Source organism: Anopheles merus, chromosome 3L (genome assembly GCF_017562075.2).
Source record: "Anopheles merus strain MAF chromosome 3L, AmerM5.1, whole genome shotgun sequence".
Taxonomy (NCBI): domain Eukaryota; kingdom Metazoa; phylum Arthropoda; class Insecta; order Diptera; family Culicidae; genus Anopheles; species Anopheles merus.
In genome coordinates, this window is record NC_054085.1 from 25367205 (window position 1) to 25383443 (window position 16239).

At 49.4% G+C, this 16239-nt stretch overlaps 3 protein-coding genes across 7 annotated transcripts; all 3 read right to left on the minus strand.

Annotated features, from left to right (window-relative positions):
• On the minus strand, positions 1–7429 carry LOC121599703 (septin-2). The gene is made up of 4 exons (XM_041927721.1): positions 7286–7429; positions 1817–2074; positions 935–1735; positions 1–861 (listed from the first exon to the last, which is right to left on the minus strand). Exons 1-4 carry the CDS (start codon positions 7313–7315, stop codon positions 697–699), a joined length of 1254 nt encoding a protein of 417 aa, XP_041783655.1. The 5' UTR covers positions 7316–7429; the 3' UTR covers positions 1–696.
• A 1074-nt stretch (positions 7430–8503) lies between these two features.
• On the minus strand, positions 8504–11668 carry LOC121600309 (trafficking protein particle complex subunit 12-like). Of its 5 annotated transcripts, none has more exons than XM_041928777.1 (4): positions 11568–11668; positions 10320–10850; positions 9261–10239; positions 8504–9170 (listed from the first exon to the last, which is right to left on the minus strand). In XM_041928777.1, the coding sequence occupies exons 2-4, from the start codon at positions 10405–10407 to the stop codon at positions 8792–8794; spliced, it is 1446 nt and encodes a 481-aa protein (XP_041784711.1). In that variant the 5' UTR covers positions 10408–10850; positions 11568–11668; the 3' UTR covers positions 8504–8791. The 5 variants fall into 5 exon arrangements, with proteins under 5 accessions (XP_041784711.1, XP_041784709.1, XP_041784708.1 ...); XM_041928775.1 differs by having other exon boundaries at positions 10320–11004; XM_041928774.1 differs by having other exon boundaries at positions 10320–10533; positions 10619–11668.
• Positions 11669–12470: 802 nt separating this feature from the next.
• LOC121599799 (ankyrin repeat and LEM domain-containing protein 2 homolog) lies at positions 12471–16239 on the minus strand. The gene is made up of 3 exons (XM_041927869.1): positions 15983–16239; positions 15720–15899; positions 12471–15581 (listed from the first exon to the last, which is right to left on the minus strand). The coding sequence occupies exons 1-3, from the start codon at positions 16026–16028 to the stop codon at positions 12910–12912; spliced, it is 2898 nt and encodes a 965-aa protein (XP_041783803.1). The 5' UTR covers positions 16029–16239; the 3' UTR covers positions 12471–12909.

Genomic DNA, 16239 nt, shown 5'->3' on the forward strand with positions numbered 1-16239 from the left:
TTGAGCAGGTAAAACTCTATCTATTAACCAGTGCAGCTACTACGAGAAAGCCATAGTTTGTACGTGAAGCATCTTTGCCAAGAATAAATCGTTTTCCTAAATCGTTTTGCTAAAAGAAAATCTTCTTACCATTTGTTATCCTTCGTTCCACTCGTCCTACTGCAATACTAGTTTTGGCTATGCGTTCTCTGCTCCTTGTTCAGTTTAAAACGATTTCCTTTCTGAAGATTTTACATGTTCAATGTTCTTAACATTATACTTTTGTTTTGCTTCGTTTTGTTGTATTGTTGCTAGTAAAAACTTTGCACGTTTTGTTTCGGTTTCTTCTTTGTTTTGGTTCGATAGTTTCCCTTACTTTCCTAAGCAAAAGCTTGTCTACTGCTTCGGTTGTAACGAAAACGGGTTTAATGAAATCAGTTAAATTTACAAAATACTTTCAAGCCTAAAAAATATTATCTGAAGTTAATACACATGGGAAAGATGGTGAAAAAGTGAATAAAAATCGCGCTTTTTTCATTATAGAAACAAAAAAAACTCTTCCTCGGGATTGTTGAAAGCAAGCCTTTTCAGTGCTGCAACCATAGAGAGATAATAGAGCAAAAGCACACGCAATGAGAATCAACGGCAAAAAAAGGGAAATTCACTGGAAGGCGCTCTCCCCACAACCACCACCAGAAGCGCCCCTCTTTAGCTCGTTCATTTCTTTTTGCTCTTGCCCAGCGTCAGCGTGTGGTGTGCCGTCATCTGCGACTTGCGCCGGTTAAACTCGACGAACTCTTCCTCGAGCTTTTTGCGCGACTCCTCCAGCTTGCGCTTCTCCTCGGCATGGTCCTTCTTCAGCTTGTCGAATTTGGCATGGAGCTAGGAAGGAAAGGAAATGAAATTAATTATCTATCACAAACAAAGACCAACCGCCATTAAAACACCAACGTACCTCCTTTTCGCTCTCCTTCAACTCCGCCTCCTTCTCCTTGACGCGCACCACAAACATCTGACGCACCTCGTCCTCCTTCGCCTGCAGCTCGGCCAAATGGTTGCTACGCTTCGCCTCGAACGTTTGCTGGAACGAGACCGGCTTGTTATCGCTGTCCACATCGGTGAAGCCCATCTCCTCCAACCGCTTCTGCCGGTACAGCTCGTAGTGGCGCGTGTGCGTCTTCTCGCGCATATCCTCCATGTTGGTGCGGATAAGCATTTCGCGCAGCTTCACAAAGTCGCAGTGCGCCTCGTTCTCCACCTGCACCGTACCCCATGGGTACTGGCGGGCCCGCACCGTCTTGTTGCCGACGCGCACAAAGTCCGTACTGCCCACGACGGCAAACGGGATGTGCGAGTTCATGGTGGTGTTCACCTCCGCCACCGATTCGTCGTCGGTCGGGAACTGGTAGATCTGGACGCCGTTCGCGCGCAACTCCTCGTTAATCTTCGCCTTAAACTTGGCCAGCTCCGTCTTCGAGATCGTGTCCGCCTTGGCGATGATCGGTATTATGTTCACCTTCGAGTCGAGCATCTTCATGCAGACCAGATCGAGCGACTTCAGCCCATGGCCGGTCGGGCAGATGAAGTACAGACAGATGTGCGTGCGGCTGTCGTGGTACGTCGACAGGGAGCGCTTGATCTTGAGCTCCTCCTGCAGGTACGCCTCGAACTGCTGATCAATATAGTCGACTACCGACTTGAAGGAATCGTCCTTATTGATCTGGTCGCCGTAACCAACCGTGTCGCAGATCGTCAGCTGGAGAGGGGAAGAAAAAAGGGGAAAAAGACACACAACTTTTACTTACATCCATTTCTACAGTTCTCGCTCGATTCTCACCTTCAGCCGAACCATGCTCTCCTGCAGCTCGTACGTGTGGGCCTTCAGCTTTACACAGGGGAGCGTGTGAGGACTGGGTTGCGATTCAAAATTCGTGTTGAACAGCGAGTCCATCAGCGTCGATTTGCCCAGGCCCGTCTCGCCGATGCACATGATGTTAAACACGAACCCATTCTGGACGCTCTTGCTGACCAGCTGGTCGGGCAGGCTGTCGAATCCGACGTGTCCCGATTGCTTCAGTGTACGAGTAAGATCGTTCTAGAATGGAAGCAAGCAAGTAATGTCAAATGATGTTCTCTCTTTAAAGTGCTGATGGGAGACATTGGCACTACACTTATTACACTTATAAAAAATAATATCAGCAGAAATATTCAAATCGATGTAGATTTAGAACACACAATAATAGATCAATCTAATTCCAAACTACAAACAAACACCCTTCTTCATTCTTATCAACATGACTCAAATTAACTAACTTTACTGTAACTTAGTCTCAAAGTGATCATGCCCACAACACAACGTCAATTTGTCTATCTCATCTTTGAAAGCGAGGTTTAAGTTAAGGTTTACCGCCATCATGCATGTATCGATCCAAAATATATGAAAGTGGACAGACCTAGCGAAGGAGTTGAAGGCAATCAGAGGCCCCAGTAAATTCAATAGTGTCCTATTCTTTATTTTTCAATTAGTAAACTTCAAAATCGTTTAGGTTAGCAGATCCCAACGTAAAAACTTCTTATCTTAAAGTTGAAGTTGAAGAAGGATGTTTTGTAAATTAGACCTCGAAAAGCATACATGGTTTTCCAGGTCACTTTCGGATGTGTACATCATTATTCATCGCCTTCAAGAAGTTTTTCCACAGCTTTCAAATGGTCGATTTGCATCATAATAAAATTTCCATTCTTACACATGATTTCCATTCAACACATCACAAAGAACTGTTCAACTCAATCCAGAATGAGACGTGTTGAAAATTATTTAGAAGAACTGAAACATTATTGAGAAGCAAATACTACATTTGACAGCTGTTGAAAAACAACTAGCAAGCAATGAAAAATGTTGTATGTAGAAATGTAGAAAAGCGGAAATTGACTCGGAACACCCTGTAACGAACCCAAACCAGAATCTACGATTTCAACCAATATTTCACAGATGAACATGACTTGGTGCCTAATTGTGTTAATCAATAGATCATCAATAGAATCGCTGTAAATTGGTACAGGACATTTTCCATCGATATTGATTGCACGTAGTCATCATCTGGACTGTCCCGAAGGACTTAACTATCCATGCCATGATTAAGTCTATGTCAACTTAACAACCTGTCCGTCAAGCCTCATATGGACCGTACCGCGTAGCAAATACTGAATGTCCGGCTGCGTGATACTATCCATAAGTCTCGAAGGTCTGTATAGACCGGCATGATCGTGTAGATCATTGCACCAAAAATGTCTTGGCTTCAACAGATCGTTACCGTGCCATAAGAATGCGAAGAAGGCTGCTCTTATCGCTGCCCCCTGTGTCACACAATAGGAGCAACGAGCATTTCAAATTAAATTCCATACCTCTACACGATAACGCAAAGATTAAGCAGACGTATGTAACATCCCATGCTATCCACACTTTACTGTCAGATCAATTGTATAATCCTTTCACTGTGCGAAGGAATGCAGTTTCCTGATTGGATTTCATTTTTTAAAAACCTGCATACATCGCATCATCATGATAGTGGATCATCCATTTCATCATCGCCTTGCTTTTCCTCAACCTCAACAAGCCCATTTTGCAATCGCATCACAGACAAACCGAGCAAAACAAGCAAAACATTAACCGTACGTCACGGTTTGGCCATTTGGCGAGAAACGAAACGATGTTACGGAGATTAAATTAACCATACGCCTTGAACATCTTGCCATCATCCCCCACCACTACCAGCCACGAAGGTTTCAGTTTCATCCGCACAAAGTGGACGAAGAGAAGAGTAACGCTTCGCTACACTTGGCCCCGCAGTGCATCCAATGAATGCTGCAAAAGAAGCGCCACACAGCAATACAACAAGCAGCAAGACGATGCCATCCCTCGTCACCCATCAATATTTCATGCGACTCGGCGCCCAATTTTCTTCGCCAAGCGGCAAATGATAAATGAAAATTAATGTACTCCAAACAACAATCCACAACGCTGCGTTTGGGTCAGGGCGACGGTCGTCATCGATCCGTGTGGCCGGGAAGCTAGACAATCGGGTCACCCATAAACCACCCACCCCCGGTGAGGAGGAGGATGCCTCCAAACGAAACGCGCCCGCCACCGTCTTAGCGAACTGTGAACACAACACAAAGGCTGAAAAGAGTGTGTTGCAGTAGAGTACGTGATTTGTTAATTTCCGTGACTGAAATGAAATAGTGAGCTTTTTTTTTGGCCACACTCCTAACGAAGCGGTCCAAAGAGAATGTGTGGTCGAGTGTTTTATGTTTTTACGCCACATGGTGCCATCCCTCTACCGGTCAATATATTTCACCACCCCGCTTGGCAAGAGGCAGGATTGTAAACCGATAAGGAAACGATCGAGAAAAGCACCCGCGTGCGCAGATGCGTTTTATCGAACAGTAAAGCAACAGCAAACACAGCTCAACCGTTTAAAATGTGGGGCAATTCCGGAAAGTTGACCTCCCGCGCAGTTCGCGCGAGGGGAAAGAGATATGGCCACCTATTTTCTAACAATCGGTTAATTTATTTATTGTCCAATCCGCCGCGGGGGTTGTTGAGTGATGGCGCGAGACAAAGTTTTTCAAGGCCTCATTACTCATGCAGCCAGCCGGGGAGTTTGGTTGCAGGTTTGTTGCACCGTAATAGAATTCAATGCCTACCCAAAACGTTACAAGTACTGGCTGGAGCACTTTCTCCCCTTTCGACGGGTGAGAAAGTGGACCGACCCGTTTCGGGATAGGGGTGGCCCTATTGCCTATTCTAGACGCTTGACATTGTTGTTCTTCCGATGTCACCTACTTTACCCGCCAGACAATTGGTTTGATTTGAAAAAGTTTAACCGCTGAGCGTTTTCTGTTTGTCGCTTGCCGGGAGAAAGCATTTCTGATCAATTTTGGCTTTTGGCAGTGAAATCGTTGTCCCTAATGGCCCTAAAAAGCAAAGCATTTTCTACCAATCGATCGACGGGGTTTTTTGATTAAAGGGAACCGATCAATCAACATGAATGGTTCAAAATTGGGGCCGGATAGCATGTTGCGGGCCTTTTTTTACTTTCCATTACTACTTGATTGATTTTGATAAAAATTACTATCACATATTAGCAGGCAAAGTTGCCCGTTAAGTTTAGGAAGTTTTGACAATTTTAAAAATAGCATGTAATACAAACGATCCTGATAGATATTCTGATTAACGACATTAAGGTTCTTCCTTAGACTACAAAAAAATCATTTATAGCTACGCAAAAGTGTTCGTGAAAAATGTTGAGTCAAACTTTTCCGCCCAAAAACACACACTAAAGCCCGTAAAAGATGCCCTTGTCCAGCTTAATCCACTGAACAAATTAATGCGTCATTTGAAAAGCCGCCTCAACGGACAGCGGCATCAACGCATTAATCACACTTCAACGTTAAAAATTGCCTGTACTGGATCACTTCCAGGCAGCGATCGTTTCCTCCGTAAAGGCGTAAAGAGCAAAACCCGCCGGATCGATTTCCATTGCCCGTTCGCATTCAATTCCGACTGCTGTTTATGCGTTTTTCCCAGCAACAACACGCGCTGCCGTTGCGTACGTACGCCAGCATATGAACGCGCAGCATTGGATTGCTTATTTATCTTTTTTTCTCCCTCTCTCTCTCTTCAAAGAAAAGCCTCTTCCTATGTTGAGTCGTGTAACGGCCAGCGGCCAGACCCTCGAGAGCGGGCCAAACGGCTCCACCCGGAATTAGAAAGTGTGTGCCGAATCCGTACGCTAACTGTGAGCTGTGTGCGGTAACGAGTCTATTATGGCGGGTAACGGCTCATCCCACCACAGCAAACCCCTCTTCGATACGGGCCATTTCCAGGGGCGATAGTAATTTCCCTACACATTTTCCTGATTGCTCGCAGTGCGGTGTTACAGGGGGAGGGTATATGTAGGTGTAAAAGAATGCGCCGCAGCTTTGTTTGGGTAGCGCCTGGAACTTCTTATTAGCTTTGATGGGATATATTCTCCTATGTTTTCCGTCATACGGAGCCATAATCAGAGTTTTAAAAATCTGTTTTTAAGGAGGAAGATTCAGGGTCCATTCTCCTTTTCTGTTTCTTTTGTTTTCCTATGACTTTTGATTTTTCCGGACGACTCGGACTTCAAACAACTCCAGGCGACTCCAGACGACTCTGGACAACTCCGGACGACTCCAATTCCGCGCAGAGCTAGAGGTTCGGATTTGGCCGGAGTCGAAATCGGACTTCAGAATAGCCGGAGTTGGATCGGAGTCGTGGGTGCGCTCCAAAGAGCACATCGCTAGCTGAAACCTTCCCAAGTGCACAGGCAGTAAAACGCGAAGGACGCGCCAGTTCTCCAGATAGCAGCCGACCGGCGACCGACGACCGACGACCTCCTCGTTCCTTCCTTCGCACAATCGAATGCCGGGTGACGCATAAACAACGCATTCGTTTCATATTGCACAGTCCACCACAGCATTCTTGGATGCGCTTCGATGCCTGGCTGCGCTGCGTTCTGCTCCGTTTGTACTGTGGCATGTGCCTGTGTGTATGTGTTGGTGCGTGTTTGTCGCAAGACTCACGCTTCCGGCAAGATTCAGGTTGGGGGATTTTGGCATTGCTTTTGTGTCTCCGTTAGTGAGGGTGAAAATCTCCTCAGACTTATAAGTAGCTCAATAACTCCCTCAAAGGCTCTCTTTGTATGTGAGCCATCCTAAATTCCATTAAATATGTTCCTTCAGGTTGTTCCGTTTTTTTTTGTTTTCTTACTTCGGAAAACTTCTTTTACTTTATAGTGCACACTTTGCTGCAACAAAGTTTGTTATTTCTTATGCAGCTCTTGGCCCACACGGCATATATTCACGCACAACACCAATACATCCGCACCACCGCCCCACACACATGCACTCATGGAAAAACAAAAAAAAACAGTCATGTTTATTCTTCCCCTAGGGGGCTCTTTCTGGACATGTACCACGCCAGACCGAACGTGCCACCCCACGGTCCACTCCCTATCCCTCGCAACGGTTTCACACATATTCTCACGAACACTATTTTTTTGTGCCGACTTCCGGCCTCTGGTACGATTGTTATGATTTATGCTGATGAATCAGTGCACTGCTGCTGCCACTGGAGGACGCACCCTTTCCAGGGCGACCACCCTGCCGAGAAGCACTGTTGGGTTCACACTTTTTAGCTCACAAACACACACACACACGCACACAGTTGTGAAACAATAGACAATAAGGGGGTAGCATTGTCCCCGGTCACGAAATTTACCTTCATCACTGCAACGTCCGCGGCCGCCATGGTGATTCCAGGGATTGTTGAGATGAAATAAGCTGTTGTTTGATGCGTTCGGTTCGAGCTAAACTTCTTCCTTGCGCTGCTGCTGCTGCCCTCTCCCCCTACTCCAGAACTGACGTTTGATGTCAAACGCCGCGCAGGGGAGGGGATGGCTCCTGCCGTTTGACTGGAGTTTGGAGGCAACACTGTGGCCGTTATTTTTTTCGGTAAATTTCATTTGCCACTTAGTTTAACACTGCGCCTGTCTTGAGGCTCAATTTCCCACACATTTTAAAACACTCTTTAGCAAACGCAATCAAAAAACGAAATTGCTTTTAGCAGCGACAAAATACAAACTGGAGAAACAGTGGTTCATACTTGCGGTCACGCGATTCGTCATTTGAATGGGACATTTTGGTGATAAAAAAAATATTTTTAAAAAAATATATAAATATAAATATATTAAAAAAGAAGTTAAACTTATCTTTTATATAATTTGCAATTTTTCTCGTTTGCAATTAAAAAATACCTTGAGTGTAGTTTCCACGTAGGGATGGGAAAAAAATAAATTTGTGTCGGAATCGATTCCGACTAGCTCCGAAGTTTTCTGGAATCGATTCCGTATAGTAGGTCCGGAATCAGTTTCCGGACTTGACTTCGGAATCGGCTCCGGAATTGGTTCCGAAATCGGAATTGCCGGACTGATTTCGCTTCTGAAACTTCTTACTTCAATTCAAGAACTGATTCTCATTCCGGAGCAAATTGCGATTTCAAGGTCGATTCCGATTCTGGAGCTGATTTCGATCCCAGAATTGATTCACAAGCCGACTTCGGAATCGGCTCCGGAATCGGCTACTGAATTAATGCTCGGAACCACTAGCTCTGCCCAGAGTCGGAGTCGTCCAGAGTCGTCCGGAGTCTTCCAGTCTTCCGAATGACTCCGAATAATGCTGGGCGATCCTACCATCCGAAGTCGGTTCCGATATTATCGGAGTCGGGTCGGAGTCGACTCAGAAGTTTTGCGAACTTTACCTATAACTACTACGCACCAATGCTCAAAAACCCTGGGAAGGCCACTCCTTTGCTCCAAAATGTAGGAGAACCATCTGGGCCAATTAATTCCGACATTTATGGAAAATGTTCGAAGCGGCATGCCCCGCCATATGTAACGAGCAGAGTCTTCGATTGCCGAGAAGGAGTTATCTTTCGCTTCACTCGAGAGCGTTGGCTTTCTTATTTTTAGTCCTTTTTCTTTATTATGAATACTTTATAAGCACAGATGTTTTTTTTCTCTTCCTTTCCATTCCTTTCACATGATCAATCTTAATTGCATTAGCTGGATTTCTACCTTGTCTACTTACGAACCAAATACCTTTTGAAGCCTTTTAAAATTAATATTTAAACCTAAAAAAACAGTTCTATATTGCGTCACTACGGCTGCCTACAAAGCATAAATATAATTGTCTTTATCCTCTGCATCACTTAGCCCTTGCCGCCCGCCTACACAGTCGTCTGCAGCTTGAGACAAACGTCCAGCCCGACCGTAAGGTCGGCCCGGTGCCGATTGACCAGCTTCAGCAGCTTAATCTTCTTCTCCTTCGCATGGTTCGACTCCAGCTCGTACAGCGTGGACAGGTTCACGAGCAGCGACTCGTTCAGACAAGCCTTGGTGTTACGCTCGATTGCGCCCTCGTACAGCTTGATCGCCTCCTTCAGCTTGCCCGAGTACAGCAAACACACGCCCATGTTGTTGTACAGCATCGTGTTGGAGGGCGCGGCCGCCGACGCCTTCTGGAACAGCTCAAATGCGCTCTGGAAATCGTTCTGGGCGACGGCCAGCAGCCCCCGGTCGATCAGATCCGGCACCTCGGAGGCTTTCCTGTGACAAATAAAAAAAAATCGAAAGCACTTGTGTGAGAGTTGCGTACGATAGCGCGCAAGACGAATTTCGAAAAGGAAAACGGCTTACTCCTCTTTGAGCCTTCGAGCTTCGGCAAACTTTTTCTCCGCACCCGCCATATCGCCACACTGCAGCCGCATCCGGCCCCAGGCAGACAGGAGTATGCGCTTCTGCGGGTTGGCCGCTGCCCCGGCCAGCCGTTCCATGAGCTGCTCGACCAGCCCGAAATCTTTCACCGCCAGCGCACAGTTCACGATGGAATGCAGGACGCGCGTTTCGCGCGCGGTCCAAAAGCCGAACGCTTCCTGCGCATGGGGCACGGCACCGTTCGGCAGGCCGGCAGTTCGCTCGAAGTAGCAGCGGATTTGATGCACCACCGCCAACAGATCGGTCAGCCGATCGAGCGCGACACGTGGCGCACCGAGATAGACGGGCAGCTCGGCAAGCAGCAGCCGGAAGGAGAACGGTGCCATCGAGCCCTTCCTGTCCGCGTGCATGTCCGGATGGTAGAACTCGTAAAACACGTCCGGATTGCTGAGTGCACCGAACGGTTCCGCCTCCACGCGCGCTATCTCGTACTGGCCGAGCTTTACCAGCAGCGCCAGCCGGGTGAACCAGAGCTGCAGCGAGTTGGGACTGTGCTTCACCGGATGCCCGGCGTGCCCGAACCCCTGCTGCTTGATCGTGAGCAACCGGGCGGTCAGGTTCACCGCCGACCGGAAGCACCCGTTCTCTATCAGCTCGCGCAATCCCCGCTCGTCCTGCGTTACGTTGTCCGGGAGGAGCAGCTTGCGCTGCTGCGCCTCGCTCGCGTCGACCAGCAACCCGACCGCGTCCTGCACCGGATCGGTCAGATCGGTCGCCACGCTTACGCCGGGCATGGTTAGGTTGGCGGGTGGCAGGCCACCCGGTGCCGTCCGTCTGGGCGGCTGCCACAGATCGCGCACGCCGTCCGGAATGTTGGGTTGGGATTGCAGGTCCATCGAGCTGCTGGCGAGGTAGTCGTAGGACAGGTACGCTTCCGCCACTGCTCCCTGCGAGAGACCTTCTGCAACAGAAGTAGAAAGAAGTAGAAACACATATAGTAGCGCTCAGTCTCGTTATTGTGCTGTTTTCTCAAGTACGTACCTTCGCCGGCGGTCAAACTATCGAAACAGCTCGGTGGATCATTGGCGAAATATTTGCTTATATTCGGTTCCACACCACCGCTCGCCATTTTCGGGAAAAGGAATAGGAAGGAACTTTGTTAACCACTCTAGCAGCCAAATCAGCAACGAAACGAGGAAACCATCCAGCTGATTAATCAGCCCCTTTTTGTTTTGGTTTCTGTTCCACAGCTGTGCTGCTTTTGACGTTTCGTTCGAGAGAAGAAAAAACAGGTAAACAAAGCGCTATTTTCGTACAAATTTCAAATTAACCGTTTTTACATTCTTATTTTCTTTTCTTTTCATGCTCCACATGATCAGTGGTCCTGTTACAATTAAGTGCGATGTGCTGACATGGTTCCAAGGATACTCCTTTCCTATTTGTCTGTTCACGAGCTCCAACAAACTTTGCTCCGTTTATGAAAGTCACCGAACTTTCGGGGAGGTATCTCCCAAACCTTGGCCTACGCTGATGATACGGACTGGGCTATGGGGTGAAAGCGCGGAATTGGACCTACTCGATTCCGATTTCGTGTTCGGAATCAATTCCGGAGCCGATTCTAATGTCAGAAATGATTCCGGTACCGGAGCCAATACCGGAGTTGATTCCAGCGCCGATTCCGGATTCCACACCGAATCCGGAATCAATTCGTTAATCGGAATTGGCCCTGGAACCAGAATCGACATGAAAATCGCAATTAGTTCCGGAAACGAAATCGGAATTGACTCCAGAATTGGAATTAGCTCCGGGAATGAGAATCATTTCTTGAATTGAATTGAAGAAGTTTCAGAGACGAAATCAGTCCGGGAATCTCCATGAGAATGGATCGTTCACAAATCATTTTGGATTCTTTGCGGATATCAATACGTAGCATCAGCATTCGACCCGAACGTCTATTCTTACGGAGATTCCAACACCGACTCCGATTTCGAGGACAATTCTGATTCCGGAACCGGATCTAATTTCGAAAACGATTCTGATTTTAGAGCCGCCTCTGGACCCCGATTTCGAGGCCAATTCTGATTCCGGAACTGGTTCTAATTTCGGAACCGATTCTGATTTCGGAGCCGTCTCTGGAGCCTATTTTGGATCCAATTCCGGACCTCGATCCCGGAATGGATTCCGAACCTACTATCCGGAATCGTTTCTAGACAACGTTTCGGAGCTAGCTGGAATCGATTCCGACGAAAACTTAAAATTTCCCCATCACTAGGCTGACTACTCTACTACCAATTAATGGAGTAAGGCCTTGGAATGCTTCTTCTATTTGGCGTAACGTCCTACGCGGACATGCCCCCACCGACAAACCGACGTGACACTGGTGTTACAAAAGTGTCCCACACGAAAGTACTGTCATTTACCAGTGAGGCGAACACTTCTGTCAAAGTAAGCTCTGTTCACTGCTGCTTCGATGTAAACAACTTTTCTAAATACAAATGGCGAAGGAAGTGTGAGGCAAGATTTTGTGAGAATTATTGGACAAAACACCCAGGAAAATCATTTTATAAGTTTCCAAATCAATGCAAAAGATGTGGGAAGTACATAAAACAATACGCATTGGAATTTGCGAAGAAAAACAAAAAGGGGGTTTAGCAGTTTCTTTTCTGTGTCAGTGTAGTAAGCGAATCATTATAGAGATGGCGCTAGTGTTTAACGTATTTTCATTTGAAATAAGGAGACAACTTTTGAAGCTCATTTTGTTCGAAGTGTCACGTCGGTTTGTCGGTGATGCCCCGCCGGCCGACCTTATACAGGCTTTCGAGACTTAATTCATTACCACGCAAGCCAGTTAAGTCAGTCCATTCTAGGCTTATACGGACGTCACACGAAGCGTAAACTTTGGCGTAAACTGGATTTCAGCCATACAACCCTGAAATCTTTAGACAGGAAGTTTACGCTCTCCCATACAAATCAAGCGTAAACTTTTTGAGTTTACGCCTCGTGTGACGTCCGTATTAAACCCATGGCGGGTATGTTGTTATTGAGTCGTTTGAGTAAACGACTGTTCCACGGGACCACCGCCTAGAAATGCAGATTAACGACAAAAACGGATGAAAATGCATGCAGCGAATAGGGAATATGGACAAAATATTCATTAAATTGTGTGGAATCACCCGAAATAAAAGACGAGTATGAGGTAGTCTTAATAATTTACTTTAATTTTAATTGAGTACAGTCATGTGCGTGCTGATTGTTTCCTGCCCTGCTCAGAACCTCGAACGAAAAAAGCTCCTTCAATCCTTTCAATAAAAATAAACTTGATCGCATAAAAACATTTTGTAAAAAAACAACAACTCCTCTACATGAAAAACATGACGTGCGCCAGCATGACAATTATATTGTTACAGTTCGTAGGTTATCCCTCCATGTGTCCTTTGTAGACACTCCACGCAATACAAAACCAAAGCCCACCAACTGCCAATAACAAACATTAATCCTTTTTTTATCCTCTCTCTTAAGCATTTCATGCTTTCGTCTGACAATTTTCCAAACCAGCTGTTCGCTACCTGTTTTATTCGAGATTCGAGACACAATCGTTCGAGACACAATCCCGCAAGATAATCGCGCGCCCCTAGGAACCGTACTCCACCATCGCACACTTCCAGGCGTGCACGTGCGGATGCGCCTGCGGATCGATCTCGACCATTTTCAGCACGTTCCACACGTCAAAGTCCTGCTTGGTTGGCATCGTTTCGGAAATGAATGCGGTATAGCTTGCCTTCTGCTGTTGCTCCTGCCGCTCCTCCACCACCGGGCTCGTATCCATCGATCCGTTCAGTAGTGCTCCTTCGTCGGCGTGTACCGCCCCGTTCAGTAAACCATCCGTCGTCTCGTGGTGGCCGCTGCTGTTGTTGCCGTTGCGATCCTTGCGCAGCGCTTTCGGGCTTGACGGTGGCGTAAAGAACGCATCCTCTTCCTGCTCGTTCTCGGAATCGCTGCAGCTGTAGTACAGCTCTTCCTCGTCCTTCGACCCATTCAGCTGGAGCGGCTCCTTCCCGCCACCGCTACGGTACGTGTGAAAGTCGACCACTACCGGCGCTGGTGCCGGTTCCGACGCCGGAGTGGTCCGAATCGCACGCTTTTCGCGCCGTTTGTTCATTCGCTCCATTATGCCCGGAGCGCCGCCGGTGCCGGCGTGGATGGTGGTCGCACCGGTACGACACCCGCACGGTGCGATGTGTTCGTTCTCGCTCCATCCCGATTGGTCGGCAAAGTCGAGGGGCGTTATTGTTGCAGCAAGGCTAGAATACTGTTCCAAGAACGTGCCGACACATTTGGCTGCGTCGTGCAGCGACCCGTTCGTTTGCACCAGTGGACGCCATATGCTGGCCAGCTCCTCACCCGTACGGTTGTGCGCGACGTTCGCCACGATCAGGTAGGCGAACAGGGAGTGCACTTTGGAAAAGTCGACCACTCGGAAGGCCCCATCGTTGCGATAGTTTTCCAGCAGCTTTTCCACCTTGCGTATCTCGCCCTGGAACATTTCGGCGGCAGTGCAGTCGCCGGGTTTGGCGGTCGCTTTGGCCACGTTGTTCACCAGCCGGGTGCCGAACACGTGCAGCGAGTTGAGCAGACAGCGGTACGGGTTCGAGACGGCGGTCCGGTGCAGCTCCCCATCGCCCGCCATATTGAGCGTCATCTTTTCCGTCGATTCGCAGATCATGTTCAGCTCGTCGCTGAAGGAACGGTCTCCCGCATCGCCTCGCTGCACCGCCGGCACTTCCTCCCCGGTGTCAGCGGGCGGGACGATGGGCTCTGGCTGCCGGCTGGCGCCTTCCAGCTGCTGCTTGCGCTGCGCCAGATAGCGGTCAAGCAGCGTCAGGCCCGCCTCCTCCGCCATGTTGCAGAACGTGCCCAGAAAGCTCCAGTGCTCCTTCCAGCCGACCTGCTCCTTTTCCGCCAGCATGCGGCCCACCGTTTCCAGACCCTTGGCCGGATCGGCCAGCCGTATCGAGCGCTCCTTGAACGAGGGCGACTCCGTCACGTTCGCCTTCCCGTACAGGGTTTGCGTTTCCTCGCACACGTAGCTAAAGTTGCCCTCGTCCGGCTCGCTGTCGCAGTACGAGCCGTTCGTGTCGAAGCTGGCGTTGGCGAGGTGGTTGGTGCGGTAGGAGAAGAACAGCCGGTTCGGGGTGTACGGGACCGACAGGCGCAGGTGATTGCCGTTATCGTCCGGCAGGAGCTTCTCCACCGGCTGCACCAAACTTTCGTCCAGGCTCGCTTCCACCAGGCTATGGTTATTGTTGTTGCGCTGCTCCTCCTCCTCCTCTTCCTCCTCCTCCTCCTCCACCTGCTCACCATCCATTCCGGTTGCCGTTACCTCTTCCAGCCTTCCATCGAACGAGCGGTTGGCAAAGAGCAGCCGGCGCGCGGTGCCACCCTTGATCGGCGTCGAGCATTGCCGCAGCTCCGACAGCTTCCCGTCGCTCTGCACCTTCGCCGCGGCGCTCCCCAACACCTTCAGCCTCGGCGGTGTCTTCCACCGCTTGCAGAACCGCTGCGCCTTGTCGTGATCCATCGGGCCGGCGTACGCTTTTATCTCCCGCCGGGCGCCCAGCTTGTCCCTGGGCCCCGCCCCTTCCAGCTTGGGCAGCTCGGTCGGCGAGAACGGTTCCCCCACGACCGGTGGCAGCGTGTTGTCCTCCGCCCGTATCACCGGCACGAAGAAGTTCTCCCTCAGCAGCGCATCGATCGCGGCCCGCACCTCGGGCGTGTTGTTGGCCGGCCGCGCCCGGCTGCAGATGATGTCGCGCGGGTACAGCCCGTCCGCGTTCGGCTTCACCTGGCACTGGGGGAACGCGATCAGCTCGCGCACCACCTCCACCCACCCGAGCTTGGCCGCGAAGTGCAGTGGCGTCTCGTTCCGGCACTTGTCCGGCGTGTTCAGGTACAGGTCGAGCAGGATGGCGGTGACCTCGTCGGTCGAGGCGGAGCGCTGCCCGTGCAGCAGCTCGATGTACGTGGCACTCTCGATCGTCTGCAGTATGAGGCGGCAGATTTCGCCCCGTCCCTCGATCGCGGTAATGTGCAGTGCGTTGTAGCGGGGACCTTCCTTCAGGATAGTCGGTGTGTCGCCGGAGCTGATCAGGTAGCGCGGGTTTTGCTGTATCGTCGCCCGCACCTCCTCGACGTTGTTTGCTTCGATCAGCTTGCGAAACGCGACCAGCTTCTGGCTGGACGGTGCGATGAAGGGCGATTTCGGTACCTTCCGTTCGGCCGGCGGTATCGGGCTTCCGGGGGGCACTGTCACAGGCGAAAACATGGTGACAGGGGACAGGCGAGAGGAGTGGGGGACATTAAAAATAAATAAAATTGTAATTCAACGCCGTGAGTTTGATGAAATTAAACGCAAATAAAAAATAGTGTCTTCATCCTTCTTACCTAGGCTAGCAGCAGCAGCAGCTCCACCGCCTCCTCCAGTGCTCCCCCCGCCGTCCGCGGGCCCGTGCAGGTAGAAGTAGACGGCCTCCTCGCTCGACGGGAACGACTTCATCCGGGCATCTTTGTGCACCTTCAGGGCGGCAAGCGCCTCCGCCTTGTCGTTGTAAAAGCTTTTGATGGCTACGGTGGCCAGCACAGAGAGGAGAGTCATTTCAGACCTTTAGGGGTTTTGAAACCAAACGGTCGGCTGCGCGCATACTTACCAAAGTTGGATGTGTTGTTTGGTATGAAAATGGCGTAGTACTCCATCGCACTGACCGCGGCGTCCCTCTGAGTGTGACTTTCGGGCGCAGTGCACTGTTAAAAACACACACACACGAACAGCTTACACGCTACCCGTCTTGGGACACAGTTTAGCGGGGTTTTTGTGGCAGTTTTTAGCAGGAAATGGAAAGAATTGTGCAGTCTGTGTTGATCTCACAGCGACGGGATAGACACATATGAAGCGCTGTTTACACAT

What these genes read in the sequence shown, in the direction of transcription:
- LOC121599703 (XM_041927721.1), bottom strand. Translation starts at nt 7,315, where the DNA reads ATGGCGGCCGCGGACGTTGCAGTGATGAAG. An exon ending in AGAGCATGGTTCGGCTGAAG is followed by an intron (nt 1,736 to 1,816) that starts GTGAGAATCGAG and finishes TCCCCTCTCCAG; the next exon opens with CTGACGATCTGCGACACGGT. An exon ending in TGAAGGAGAGCGAAAAGGAG is followed by an intron (nt 862 to 934) that starts GTACGTTGGTGT and finishes TTTCCTTCCTAG; the next exon opens with CTCCATGCCAAATTCGACAA.
- LOC121600309 (XM_041928777.1), bottom strand. Translation starts at nt 10,407, where the DNA reads ATGGCGAGCGGTGGTGTGGAACCGAATATAAGCAAATATTTCGCCAAT. An exon ending in TAGTTTGACCGCCGGCGAAG is followed by an intron (nt 10,240 to 10,319) that starts GTACGTACTTGA and finishes CTTCTGTTGCAG; the next exon opens with AAGGTCTCTCGCAGGGAGCA. An exon ending in GCTCGAAGGCTCAAAGAGGA is followed by an intron (nt 9,171 to 9,260) that starts GTAAGCCGTTTT and finishes TATTTGTCACAG; the next exon opens with GAAAGCCTCCGAGGTGCCGG.
- LOC121599799 (XM_041927869.1), bottom strand. Translation starts at nt 16,028, where the DNA reads ATGGAGTACTACGCCATTTTCATACCAAACAACACATCCAACTTTG. An exon ending in AAACAACACATCCAACTTTG is followed by an intron (nt 15,900 to 15,982) that starts GTAAGTATGCGC and finishes TGGCCACCGTAG; the next exon opens with CCATCAAAAGCTTTTACAAC. An exon ending in TGCTGCTGCTGCTAGCCTAG is followed by an intron (nt 15,582 to 15,719) that starts GTAAGAAGGATG and finishes CGCCTGTGACAG; the next exon opens with TGCCCCCCGGAAGCCCGATA.